Here is a 14797-nt window from a genome sequence, read left to right on the forward strand (position 1 = left end):
CTTTAGTGTTTACTGTTTAGTCATTTTCTATGTTTAAAATGACCTTACGTAAACATTTTTATAATTAAAATGGAATTCTACTTAAAATGATAAAGAAATGTGGTATAGCCCCTGGGAATATATCAATGACATTCCTTTCATCTTTATTGGTTGTTACTAATATTAAAAAAATTTATTGAGAATTGAGTACATGCTTAGAACACTTCTTTGCACTGTGGATAAGCTAGAGAATAAAACATACGGTCCCTGCCCTCTAGATATGTCTATTCTAGAGGAGGAGACAGGCAATAAAAGTAATAGAAGTTCAGGTAATGGTGAGCAAATCTAGAGGAAGGACTGAAGCTTGGAAGACTTGAGATGGAAACCAACTAGTTATGTAACATCTGGGGAAATTAGAGTGTAGGAAAGGTTATCACCATACAAAGCACAATGGAAGTCTTCATAGACTGAAAGCTATCAGAACTTGGAATGGAAGGAATCAAAGGGGGCAGTGTTGAAGAGAGAAATTCACAATCGTGAGTCTAGAGTATTGAACACTTGTAGCAGTAGAAGTGATGTGCTAGGTTTTGATGGCTGAATTTGAGATTTTGGTGAGATGCCCAAGTGTCGCTATATCCTTAGATCAGCATTTCTCAAACTCTGGTGTGTGTCAGAATCACCCGAGGAACTTGACAAAAATAAAAAGATTCAGGGCCTATTCCTTTAACCCATCTGAGCCTCTTTTTTTCTTTCTTTCTTTTCTTTTCTTTCTTTCTTTCTTTCTTTCTTTCTTTCTTTCTTTCTTTCTTTCTTTCTTCCCTTTCTTTCCTTTTCTTTCTTTCTTTCTTTCTTTCTTTCTTTCTTTCTTTCTTTCTTTCTTTCTTTCTTTCTTTCTTTTCTCTCTTTCTCTCTTTTCTTTCTTCTTTCGCTTACCAGGTGATTCTCATACAAAGTTTGTAATCATTAGCTTAGATGACAAGAGATACAAGCCTGTATAAAGGGATTGAACTATAGGCTGGTGATGTATATTTTAGAGTTAAAAAAACACAGTGTTGAGTCTTATGGATGGGTCAGCTCTTGCAGCTGATTGAATATGAAGGGGCAGGAGGAGTAACCATAGGAAAATGAATGGTTGCATATATGTACTTGGTGGGAAGTCAAGGAAGAGCCTGAAAGACAGACTCATGAATTATTTAACATAAAGGAAAAGTGCAGAGAGCTCAGTTTCCCCTTAATTGGAATGTGGGCTCCATAGGGACAGAGATCTCAAGGTTACCTTATACTTGGCATTGTGCCCAGAACTTAATAGGCACTTAATCAATATTTGTTTATTGATGAATCAATGCATGCATGAATGGCTATTACAAAAGATAAAAACTAAAAAGAAATTCTTAGGAAAATGTAAGCAATCCTATTAATTGCAGTACTGGAGGTCAAGAAGGCTGAAACATATAGGAATGCTGGTAGACTGAATCAGAAGAAAGCTTTTTTTTTATAAAAGAGATGGGGTAATTAAGTGCAAGCAGTGAGTTTACGCTCTGTTGACATTATAAAATTCATCTTGAGCTGTTGATGAGCATTGTAAGGGCACTAAGATATATATATATATATATATATATATATATATATATATATGTATATATTTCCACACTCACACACAATACTCATACCTATGCAAATACATGTATGTATATGTTTGTATGTGTTTGTATGAGTGTATATGTACAAAAGTATAGATGTTTAGGTCCAGAATCTTCATTGTGCCTTGTTACTCTGATGATGTCCTATAGCTGCCTCCTTTAGGTTGTGAATTTGGGGGAAGGAGGGTGTCTCAGGAGTCTTCCAGGTTGTGGAGGGTTGTCTTTGGGAGGTTAGAACATAGACAAAGGCAACAAGATGCTAGGATCACGTCCCCAGTAAGCTGCATATTCCACTTGTCGCACTGTTTTTTAGTGGTTCTTTGCTCCTCAAGAATAGATATGATTTGTAGAAATTGCATAAAAATATACAGTCTTACTTTAAGATCTGTTAAAAGCTTTTTAATTCCAGGCACACATTTCCTTTTGAAAGGATAAATCTTTGTGTCATGAAGCAGAGATGCTTATTAGCCTGCTCGCTGAGATCTGCAGGTTCGTAGATGAAGCATCCAACCTTTCTTGTATTTTGAAATGTCATATCCAACCTCTTAATGAAGATTCATTTATCCTTTTCACACTGTTAAGTATGGTCTATGTGGGGATCGACTTCTCAGTCCACATGAATAGAGCCCATTACTGCTGATGAAAGTTTTGCACATGCCTGAGCAGGTGAATACGCATTGAAGTAATCTACATTTAGACTTGCACAGTAATTTTTATTTAGCTACTTTCAGATTTCAATGATGATCTCTTTTAGTCCCTGAATGTTGTTTGACATTGATTACAGGTATCAGTAGTGGGTCTGAGGTTGTTACTGTAATAGGTGTAAGTATTTCTTTCCTCTGTTTCAGCTGAGAAGTTTTGAGAGTGAACTATTCACAGCCATTAAGAGACCTCCAATTTAATTTGTCATCACGCTTATTCTATAGTTCACATTAAGTCCAGAGTACTGAAGGAGCTGAACAAGTCGACTTGTAGACATCAGATAGCTGGCCATGGTTTTGGCCATGGCGTCTCAGGATGCTCAGAACTTCTTCCAGCCTCTCTCTTCCTGGATATCTCGGGTTTATGAAGCTCTCCAGCAAGCAGGAGATATGTTATCTGCTTCGCTGGTTAACTTAAGCAAACAAGACTCTAAATTGAGTGACAAGCTAGACCAGGACTTAGATGATATTCAGATTCAGAAAGCTTACTTTGAAGATGAAGAACAAGGCAATGATTGGCGTCAAGAGGATGCAAATCCCTTGTTTCTTGAAGTGGATCATTTCTCCCGTTGTAATAGTGATTTGCAGGACTCTGCCCAAAGTTTGAGCCCCAGACTTAGCCAACATGCAAAGGACTCATGTTCTATAATGTCCCAGTGGCCCAGTCAGACCCTTGATGACCAAAAGCTACCACATGTGCCTTCTTCTATTGCTGAGGAAGAACATCACCTTGAAAAGCAAAGGAGTGACCTTCAACACAGCTTTAACAGCCAGCTCTCTGGTATTTTAGAAAATGTTAATGGAAAAAAGCAAGGTAAGGTAGCCAGTGATCATTTTCTCTGGGTTCTTCCAAAGGGCATTTCTACTAATCTTATTTTTTGACTTGTTTTAGTTATCATATGAATTTTATTTTCTCTCTCTTTATACCTTTCAATATGCTGGCTTCTTATTGAGAGATGTTCTTCTTAGGAATATTTTCAACATATAAAACTATGGGAGACCCATATTTGTGGGCTCCATATTTCAGAACAATAGTTCAGATCAAATAAAATTGTTAAAACAAGTCGATGGGTTCTGTTTGAGAAGCCCTTGTGCATATGTCATGCTTTTTAAAATATCTTTTAAAATGTTCTCTTTTTTTCACTAGGTTAGGAATCTCTAGATGTTACTATATTATTCAGTGTGAAATCCTGTGCAAAAAGCCATACTTGTTGCAAAATTTTTAGTTGATAACACTCCAAGAACACTTTTCACAGTGTTTCACTGAGACGTGATGTGAGATGACAGTAGATAGGAAATCTTTGAAATAAGAATAGCTTGATTTTCTTTAAGCCTTGAGTGGAAAGGACACATTTAAAACAAACTGTCTTTAGAGCTTTATCCTGTCAGATATCCTGAATATAGTGAAAATGTAATTGACGCTATAAAAGTAGCTGTAGTATGTCCTGGCATGAATTTTTCAGGCTTCTAATGCCTGAAGTAAGGACATCCCATTTGGTTGAGAGGACAGAGATGGCTGATATGCCAAGAAAGGTGTTGGGTGTGTATTTGTGATGTGTAGTTGTAATGCATACATCTCTCACAAAGATTACTGGATCTTTTATGTGACAGAAAGGTGAAGTCATTAATTCTTTTCTTTTTAAAGGGAGCAGATTTTCTGGGATATTTCAAAGCTTCTTCATCCATTTTCAGGGATTCCTCTTAGCTTTTTCTTTTTAGGGAAACATTTTATCAAGATACATGAAGCCTTAGAAAATGAGGAAACATAATTTCATATTATTTTTATAGTATTTTCTTGATACTCTTACTTAATGTTGAAATGCTAGAATAAAATGGCAAAAACAGGGTAGAGTAGGCTGATATTCTTTCTGAACCTGATAAACTTATAAATAAATGCAATTTCAAGTCTTTAAAATTATCTGTAGAGATAATTCTAGAAATAAGGGCATCCAGTAGGATTTCTTAGATTTGATTGGAAATTTCTATTCCTATTTTAGAAAATTCCTGCTAAAGTTGAACTATATTAGAAACTATTAATGTGAATTTGGCTTAATAATTACTTAATATTGGGTTTTAAAAATTTTTGTAATAAAACAATTATATTCAGTTGTTTATTCAGGGGATGTTTATTCACTAGGTTGTAGCCTCTTGGGAGGCAAGGGCCACACCATAAGTTAATTTTTGTATCCCTAACATCAAGCACAATGTTAGGTATGTAACAGGACACCAAATAATAATGATGGAAGAACAACAAGGAAAGCTAACTAATCTCACTTTACAGTTGAGAAGATTGATGCTTAGAGTGTTAGAGAATATGTCCAGGATCCATATTTAAAAAGAGGCACAGCTCAGGGAGTCTGATTCTAGAGTTTATACATATTCTGTCTCTTTTTTTCTCCTCCTTTTCAAGGTATAATTTACATATGGTGAAATTCACTCTCATTAGTATATGGTTCTGTGAGTTTTTAACACACTGTTTTGTAATCACTGCTACAATCGAGGTATAAACAGTTCTATCACCTCAACAAATTCAAGTCCCTTTGTACTCATTTCCCTATCTCCAGCTCCTAGCAATTGCTAGTATATTTTCTATCATTTTGTCTTTTCCAGAATGCTATATAAATGGAAATATGCAGATGGTAGCCTTTTGAGTCTTGCTTCTTTTATAATGCAGTTACAGTAATGCATTTGAAATCTATCCATGTTTGGATAGATGTGTGTTTCAGTAGTTCACTTTTTTTAAATTGCTGAGTAGTATTCCATTGCATGAATGCACCATAGTTTGTTGATCTACTCATCAGTTGAGGAATATTTGGGTGGTTTCCAGTTTTTAACAATGTAAATAAAATTGCTATAAACAGTCACAAAACAGTTTTGGTGCAAGTGTAAGTTTTCATTTCAATTAGGTAAATGCCTAGGAGTGGGATTGTTGGGTACTATGGGAGGTATATGTTTAACTTTATAAAAAAAATTCTACTATTTTCTGAAGTACCATTTACATTCCCAAAGTAATGTGTGAGATTTCTAGTCACTTACATCCACACCAGCACTTTGTAGCATGTTATTATAAAATTTTTCTTTAGCCATTCTCATAGGTATGTAGTGATTTTGTCTGTTTTATTTTGTAGTTTCCAGCATAAAGGCCTCATTCTATTTTGTTAGATTTATACCTAAGTAATTCCTTCTTTTTGGATTCTATTGTAAATAGTACATTTTTTTAAAAAAACAGATTTTATTTATTCATCAGAGGCACAGAGAGAGAGACAGATAGACAGACAGGCAGAGACACAGGCAGAGGGAGAAGCAGGCTATGGAGCAGGGACTGTCCCATGCAGTCCCATGCAGGGACTCCAGGATCACGCCCTGGGCCAAAGGCAGGTGCTAAACCACTGAGCCACCCAGGGATCCCCTGTAAATAGTGCTTTTATAACTTTCAATTTGAAACCGCTGCTTACTAATATATAAAAATTCCATTGACCTTCTATCATGTAATCTTCCCAAACCCACTGATTATCATTCTGATACCTTTCCCAAAATATTGGGAATTTTCTCCATAGAAAATTATATAGTTAGTGTGCAAAATGACAGTTTTATTTCTTCCTCCCCAATATTCATTTCTATTATTGATTTATCTTGACTGAGTACACTATATTATGTTGAATAAGAGTGGTAAAAGTAGTTATCTTTGCTTTGATTCTGAGCTTAGTGGAAAAACTTTGTCTTTCATTATTACCTAGTATTTAGGTGTAGGTTTCTGTAGATACTCTTTATTATATTGAAGAAGTTCCTTTTTATTTCAATTTGTTGAGAGTTTTCATCAAAAAGGAATTCTGTCAAATGCTATTTTGCATATATTAGGATAACTATGTAATCTTTCTTGGTCAGTGTTGAAATGAATTGCACTGATTACTTTTTGAGTGTTGAATATGTCTTGCATACCTGGGATAAAATCCACTTGGTCATGGTATACTGTTCTTTTCATGTATTTCATTGTTGAATTTGATTTGCTAGTATTTTGTTGAGGTGTTTTTCTTTTTTTTCCCATCTATTTTCATTAAGATATTAGTCTGTATTTTTCTTGTATAGTTTTTGTGTAGTTTTGGTATCTGTGTAATGTTGACCTCATAAAATGAATTGTGAAATGTTTCTCTTTCACGGTGGTCTGGAAAATTTCTTATTAAATAAGCATTATTTATTTCTTAAAAGTTTGCTACAATTTTCCAGTGAAACCTTCTGAACCAGAAATTTTGTGTGTGTGTAGTGGGGTGTTTGGGTGGGTGGGGGGGATATTTTGAAATACAAATTTAGTTTCTTTAGTATGTATAGGATTATTCAAGTTAAATGTTTTTTTCTTGAGTGATTTTATGCAGTTTGTGTTTCTCAAGAATTTTTAAAATTTCATCTATGTTATTAAACTTATAGACAGTATTTCCTTGCTATCTTTTTAATGTTTGTAGAGATTACAGTGATCTCCCTCTTTATTTCCTGATATTGGTCATTTTTGTCTTCTTATTTTGCAGAGGGTGTGGTCTAAGTAAATGATTATCTAATTTCTCTATTTTTTTTCAAGGAACTAGTTTTTGGTTTTATTAATTTTTCCCTATTGTTTTTCTGTCCCTAATTTTATTGATTGTTGCTGTTATCTTTATTTTTTTCTTCCTTCTGCCTCTGTTGGTTATAATTTGTCCTTTTTTCTAATATAATTATTTAATGTATAATTTTTTCCTAAGAATTGCTTTATCTGCATCCAAAAATTATTAATATGTTGTCATTCTATTAAAAATATTTTCTAGTTTCCCTTTGACTTCCTCTTTGATGCCTAGTTTATTTTAAAATATGTTGGAAATATTCCAAGTACTAGGAATATTTTAGATAATTTTCTGTAACCAATTTCTAGTTTAACTTAGTTATAATCTGAGTACATATATTGCATGATTTTGGTTTTTTAAATTAATTAAGCTTTGTTTTATCACTCTGAATATGTTCTGACTTTTTGGATATTTCCTGTGTACTTGAAAAAGACTGTAAAAAGACTTGTGCGTTTTTTGCTGTTGTTGGGCATGGTGCTCTATAAATTACTTCAAGTTTTTTGAGGCCGTTTTTTCAGGTTTTTTTTTTACTTATTTTATCTACTAATTTTGCCAATTGATTTTGTTCTGTTGATTACTGAGAGAAAAGTATTGCAGTCTCTAATTCTTGTGGATTTGTCTATTTCTCTTTAGAGTTCTATCAGTTTTTGCTTCATGTAAAGCTCTGTTGTCAATTGTATACACATTTTAGAAATATGTGTCTCCTTGATTAATTGGTCATTATATTATATACCTTTTTTATCCCTAAAGTCAATTTTGATATTAATATGGTTACTCCAGCTTTCTTTTGATTAGTGTTGGTATGATATATTCTTTTTTATTCATTAACTTTATTTTTTTTTTAAAGTTTAAAGATGTTATTTGTTTATTTGAGAGAGAGAGGGATAGCACAGCAGAGGGGGAGGGACAGAGGGAAAGAGAGGAGCAGACTCCCCACTGAGCAGGGAGCCTGACACTGGGCTCTATCCCAGGATCCTGAGATCCTGAGACCATGACTTGAGTGGAAGGCAGATGCTTAATGACTGATGTCACCCAGGTGACAAAATTAGATAATCATTTACTTAGACCACACCTTATTCATTAACTTAAAATTTGTCTTTATCCTTATAGTGGGATTCTTGTACATAGCATAAAGTTGGGTCTTATTTTTTTAATACAATCTTTCAAATTTTCAGGGTTAATTGGTCTCTCTCACTGTTACTTGGTCTTAACTTTATATTTAAGTAATTATTGATATTGTATTAAAATCTGTCATCTTGTTAGATTATTTCCTATTTGTTTCATCAGTTCTTTGTCTGTTTTTTCTTATTTTTTGTTTCACATCTTCTTTTGAATTGAGTATTTTTAAGATTCTATTTCATCTCCATTCTGGGCAGAGGGAGAAGCAGGCTCCCTGCAGGGAGCCCAATGTGGAACTCGATCCCGGACTCTGGTATCATTCCATGAGCCGAAAGCATATGCTCAACCCCTGAGCCACCCAGGCACCCTGATATACTAACTTTTATACATGCAGTGCTTAATACAATGAGCTGGTTTGCTTTAGATAGTTGGTTGTCTCTCTGAATTACTAAAATAAGAAAAAAAAGAATTTTATATTTACTTCATTTATGCTGTTTGAAGCTCTTTAGCTTGTGCATATATGCTGCTAATAAATTATCTTAGTTGATTGTCTGAAAAATATTTATTTTTCAATGTATTTCAGCAAGGTATGGAATTCTGAGTTAACACTTATTTTCCCAGCACCTTAAGGTTTTCATTTCACTGTCTTATAGCTTGCACAGTTTCCATTTGAGAAGTATGCCATAATTCTTACTTTTGTTCCTTTGCATGTAATGTATCTTTTTTCTATTAAATACCTTCAAGATTTTGTGTTTATCTGTGGTTCTCAGCAGCTGTATCTGGGGTGTGTGTATGTATGTGTGTGTGTTCTGGTATTCATTTGTGTGTGTGTGTGTGTGTGTTCTCTGACCTTTTTTGTGTCTATGGTTTAGTGAGTTTCATTACTTCTGGAAAATTCTTGGCCATCATCTCTTCAAATATTGATTCTAATACATTCTCTTTTGCTCCTCTCTCTAGTATTCCAGTTACACAAATATTAAACCATTTGTTTTTTTTTTAAGATTTTATTTATTTATTCATGAGAGACAGAGAGAGAGAGAGAGGCAGAGACACAGGGAGAGGGAGAAGCAGGCTCCATGCAGGGAGCCTGATGCAGGACTTGATCCCGGGACTCCAGGATCAGGCCCTGGGCTGAAGGCAGGTGCCAAACCACTGAGCCACCCAGGGATCCCCAATATTAGACCATTTGATATCATCCCACAGCTCCTGAGTATTCTTTTTCCTTCATTCTTTTTTCCTTTTTGAATTTTAGTTTAGGTAGTACAATCTAATATCATACATTCTTCAAGTTTACTAATATTTTCTTTGTTTCAGTTCTGATAATGAGTCCACTGAGAGCATTCTTCATCTCTGTTATCATATTTTTAAATTTCTATCATTTTGATTTGATTTTTAAAAAAATAATTTCAGTCTTCTTTGCTGAAGTTCTCCATGAGTTTTTGTATGTTCCCCCTTTTCCCACTATGGCTTTTAACATATTAATTATAGTTATTTTAAATTTTCTGTCTGATAATCCCAACATCTGAGTCATCTCTGAGTTTGGCTTTTTTGATTGCTTTGTCTATTGATAGTGTATATTTCCTTTCTGTTTATTTTGCTTGTCTTGTAATTTTTGACTCAAAATCAAACAACATAGGTAGGGAATGTAAATAGTATTTCTGTCTGGAAATAGGTTAGTCTTTCTAATGCTCAGAGAGGGTTGAGTCAATTTAATCAGAATTTGATTTGGGTTTGGGCTTTGTTGTTATTACTAATTTCAGTGCTATATAGGCTTCAAATTTTTCTATTATTACATTATGTTTAGGGTAGGGGCTTGTTTTCTACAGAGTTTTGTAAAATCTGCCCAATCCTCAACTTGAGTTTCCTCTTTTTGTCTGTGCCTCAGGAAGTGTCTCTTTTTTTAGGCTTTTGTCCCTTTTCCAGAAGGAGTCTGCTCTGTTATCTATTACTTGGTATTTGCTAATGTGGTGTGGTTGTGTTGGAAATTTCTGTTTTCTGCTGTTTGGGAGCAGCCTGTTTTAGGCAGGTCTTATGTCCCGATGTCTTAGGGTTAGGGCCTTCTCAATAATTAGTGTCTGACCTCCCCACAGTGGTCTGACCCTGACTTCTTCTCCCAGAGGTGGAAGTTTTTATTTTGTTTTATTTACTCACCTTTAATGGTGAATGAAAGGAGAAAGGCATTCCTTTTGGAGGAAATGGCATGAACACTAGACATGTGGACAAGTCTGACATTTTTAGGGTTGGAAAATGAGGCTAGATCTTAGCATGCAATTAGGAAGGTCTTTGTTTTTCTATGTTAAGGATTTAGCTTTTATTTTGTAAACATTTAGGAATCTCAAAAATACTCTAATCACAAGTGATACCAACAGAGCCTTGTTTTAGAAGGTTAACTCTAGCACCAGTTTAGAGGCTAATTTGGGAGAAATAATGTATGTTAGGGAGGTATTGTAGTAATTTGTAAGAAGAAATAGTGTCTGAAACAATATGAATATATATATATATATATATAGAGAGAGAGAGAGAGAGAGAGAGAAATAGTTGACATTATTTTCATGACAAAATGATGTCATCAAAAAGGCATCTAAAAGAGTCTTTGACAGGGCTCTGACAGAGCAATGGGGCATTGGCTTATTACAGTGGAGGCAGAAGTCCAAGTTTCCCTTTTGGCCTCCTTTACTCTTGAAGGGGTGCTCCTCATTAATGTTGGGTTGGAATGGAAGCTCTTTCTTTTCCTTCCCAGTGATTTCCACTGAGTTGAAGGTAGTTTTATTACTATTAGGTGATGTTGAAAATCGTGTCTCCACTAGAGCTCCTCTGATACCACCCAAGTTGGAAGTGGCAGGAGTGCCTCAATACTTTCAGGTGGGGGTCCAGGCTCCTCATGTGGACTATTCTGATATTATAGAAGTGGAGGATACTCATTACTGGCTATCAAAAAGGAAAGTCCTGGATCCCTACTTTGCCTTCTCTAGCACCCTCTGGTGGGGGTATTTGGTTGCCTCATTACATCCTGGTGAGGATGGAAGTCTAGGCTTCCCATTTGGACTTTGATGGCATGGATCATGGTAGGTAACAGTTATTTTCTGTGCTGTTTGTCTAGAGTAGAACATTTATTGTCTAAGAGTTTTCTGTTTTGCTAGAGTGCCTCTTCCCGGGTCCTTTGCATAGAGAGAATAGGCTATTTTTGGGGCCTTTGTTACCTGTGTCTGTTAGAATTTCTGGGTTGCCAGTTTCTTCAGCTTTATTCAGGGATATGTGTGGCAAATGAACCCAGGAAACTCACCACCATATTGTTCCTTGAATTTCATGGTCAACTGACCAGTCTGCCATCTTCTCTGTACCTTTTAGTCTTCTTACCTTTGTTTTATATATAGTGTCTAGGGCTTTTGGTTGTACTTAGGGGGAAGAATAGGGGAAAAGACATCTATTCTATCTTCCTGGAAGTGCAAGTCTTCAAATTAGTCCTTAACAGCATTGTGACTAAATCTCACCCACTTCTCTCCATTTCTCAGTGAAAACAAGAACAATAGGAAATTATAAAGGGAGACATGTATCTATCGGTCAATATGGGGAGAAACACTTCTCTAAAAGGAGAGGTTTTGTCTGATGGCTGTTCTCAGTTAATCAAATGCTTATTGAAGTCTACCATGTACAAAGCACTATGGGGAATGGACTACTATACACAAGTATAAGCCATGGGGCCTCTCCAGATTATTGAAAAGCTTATACCATTTGTTTAATACATTCTAGAAGATGAACAGATGTTTTTAATGGCTATTGGTGGCAGTGAGAGTGGGGGTGCAGCAGAGATTTGGAACGAGACAGTCCCATTGGCCCAGTTCACTCATGACTTTATAGGTGGGGGAGCTTTACTAAGTTGCCTCTGGGGAACTTCCATCTTTGTCTTTCTTCCTGATGTGATATATCCCACTAATTTACTTCAAATGCTTTATAACCGGTGAACAAAAGCCCTTATTCCTCTTTTCTCAAAATATTTACATGCCCTGAGCACCTATGAAACCAGGATAAGGGACTGGATTCTTAGCTGTATGATTATTAAATACTTCTTTTGGGGTGTGCAGATTCTACCTGTTTGGTAGCAGTCTTAAATTATCATCACATTTTTTTTCTTTTATACGAGCGGATCACGGCAGCTGCAGTACATGGCTGCTCTGCAGTCTATTAAAGAGATGTATTTGGAGATACTCTAAGAAAAGGCGGCATTTTAATCAGTAATTTATATGCATTTTTTTAAAAAGCCTTGTCAAGCCTGCTTTTCCCATTTAACCTTGAATTCTTTTCATAACATTGTATCTTGATTTTATGTTCCTTAATGTGCCATATTTTTTCTCCACAATAGATTTTAAGCTAAATTGGCCCAAAACAAGAGGGATGCTGAATGCTTTTTGTAACCATGGAAACATTTCTGGGCACTTGCTGAGGATCTGGTTGCCAATAGTAATGTAACAGAGAAAAGAGATACACTTCATTTAGCAGTTGCCTATGATTAAGAGGCAGATAGATTCCTTATAGTGCCATCTCAAGATAGGTTTTTTGGTTTAAAGACCCAAATCCAAAACACCAGCTTCTCAGTCAAGAAGCAGTTATGACACCTTTGATATGTGATGGGAAAGAGTTCTAATTGCATTTAAAAATCATCTTTGTTTTCAGTTTTTCACCTCATACTTTTTTTTGAGGCTGTTTTTTAACCACATGTATTTGTTTCCAAGAAATATGCTCACTATTTCCTGAAATAGCTTGCTAATGGAATTAATGTGTTCCAAGTACACTGGCATATAGAACTTCAGAAACACTCTTGGCTAGATGGAATGAATTTAAAAAAAAAAAAAAAACAGAACAGCAGACTTTGGAATCATGGTGATACAATTTGACTTTCCAGTCAGATTATGAGGCTAATATAACATGAAAAGGAAAATCCTACAGTGTTCTTAGTCACTGGTTGGTCTCAAGCTTTTATGAATTGGAGGTATTTTGTGTTGTCAGTGTTCTTAGGATTGCTTGTGGCAATTGAGACTAAATGTATCAGGCAATATAATGCGATTGATTTATAAATCATACAGGCTTCATTTCTTTTCGATAGGACGTGTTACTGCACATGAAATGTTGCATCCTGCCTTTCCTTTATTTGCAATACAGGAACTTTGCTTTTGCACTGCACAAGTGCTTTCTTGAAAGTAAAACTATCCCTAATTAAATTTGTCTTCATTCATTAGTCCTTCATTTGCTAGCACATACCATCATGTTCCTTGGTTATCCAGACTGTCCATGAGTATTCTGCAAAATCTTCAGAATTTGTTCTCTAAAAACCTTTTGAAGTTAATTTTGATACATTGACTTGGATGTTTTAGAAAAGATAGGTATTAATGAACATGCTAGGATCTGACATACAATTGTCAGAGCCTTGACAGTGAAGGCAAGGAGATTGTTATTGCCACTGTTATTTATTTTGCAATTTTGTGTCATTTTTAAAGGAAATTTTAGGCTTGTAACAAAATCTTATATGGACAGAAGTTAGAACATATGACTTATCCAAATGGTCACAATGTGGATTCAATTTTTACCACAATTTCTGGATGCTACTACAATAGAATGCTTGAACACTTTGAAGACAGGTTTAAAATGAGGAAGTAAAGTACACTTTCTGTTTTTCCATTCTTACCATCGTTAGGGATAGATTAGAAGGATTAGAGGTAAGTTATACTACAAATAAGCTTACGTTCCATTTTTCCAATTCCCAATAAACCACAGATTTTTCTTTTTTAGAAAAGACTTATTTGATATATATATAGAGAGTGTGTGCATGTGGACAGGTGAGATTGGGAAGATCAGAGGGAGAGAATCTTCAAGCAGACTCCCTGCTGATTAGGGAGCCCAGCACAGGGCTCATTCTCATGACCCTGAGATCAGGGCCTGAGCTGAAGCCAAGAGTCTGATGCCCACCCAACTGAGCCACCCAGGCACCTCCAGACATTTCTCTGCAATAATGAAATTACTTGATAATAAAATAGTTCAGTAGTAAAAAAAAAACTCGAGTCTTCCTTGCCTTGAGACTCAGACAGTAATAGAGCCAGGTGACACTTTTTTGCAATTATCTAGCCTACTGGGGAGGAAGCCAGAGCCAGTTATAAATTTAATAAGATCTTTTGTTCATTTACTATCTTGTTTCTTCTTGCTGAGGGAGATTCTAACCTGTGTGTTTCTTTGTTGTTTACTCATCCTTTGAGATGCCATTACTATCTTCCCCTCTTCTATTCATCTTTCTTTGGCAAATCCCCTTTTTCTCTTGCCTGGTACTCTTGTCAGAAATCCATCTCTGAGGGTCTTGTTTCTGAAGAAGAGCCTTATAATGGGGTTTCTGATTTGTGATGATGAGTTTTTCTTCCCTTGAGCTCCTGTTAATTATGCTCAGGGGGTGGTCCTGACCACTGCTAATGGAGTTTTTAGTGCCCTTACATTTCCTAGTTTTTAAATTTATGAAACATTTCAAAACTATATTCAAAACAACTATAGCATGGTATAACAAATACCCACAAATCTACTACTTAACTTTGCCACATCTTAAGGTTTTGCCATATTGAAGTGAGATTTATTTTACAGAAGTCATCTAGGACCAATGTAAATAGAACTCCCTGTGAACTCGTCTCTTTACTTTCTCTTCTCTCTTCACTAGGAGTAAAACAAATCTAGATTTGGAGGCATGATTCCCAGTGTGTTTTTATTCTTTTGCTGCAAGTATTTGTATCTGTAG

The 14797-nt window shown here is 35.4% G+C and overlaps 1 protein-coding gene across 8 annotated transcripts in view; it reads left to right on the top strand.

Annotated features, from left to right (window-relative positions):
• The window catches only part of SYT16 (synaptotagmin 16), a 235213-nt gene that overhangs the window by 129222 nt on the left and 91194 nt on the right, over positions 1 to 14797 (top strand). For 3 of the 8 annotated variants that reach the window (XM_038544888.1, XM_038544894.1, XM_038544890.1), the window contains exon 2: positions 2468 to 3134. The exons of the other annotated variants lie outside the window; for them this stretch is intronic. In XM_038544888.1, the coding sequence (XP_038400816.1) occupies positions 2612 to 3134 (523 nt within the window). In that variant the 5' untranslated portion in view covers positions 2468 to 2611. The remainder of the gene's footprint in view (positions 1 to 2467; positions 3135 to 14797) is intronic. 8 annotated transcript variants of the gene reach the window in all.

Source organism: Canis lupus, chromosome 8 (assembly GCF_011100685.1).
Source record: "Canis lupus familiaris isolate Mischka breed German Shepherd chromosome 8, alternate assembly UU_Cfam_GSD_1.0, whole genome shotgun sequence".
Lineage (NCBI taxonomy): Eukaryota > Metazoa > Chordata > Mammalia > Carnivora > Canidae > Canis > Canis lupus.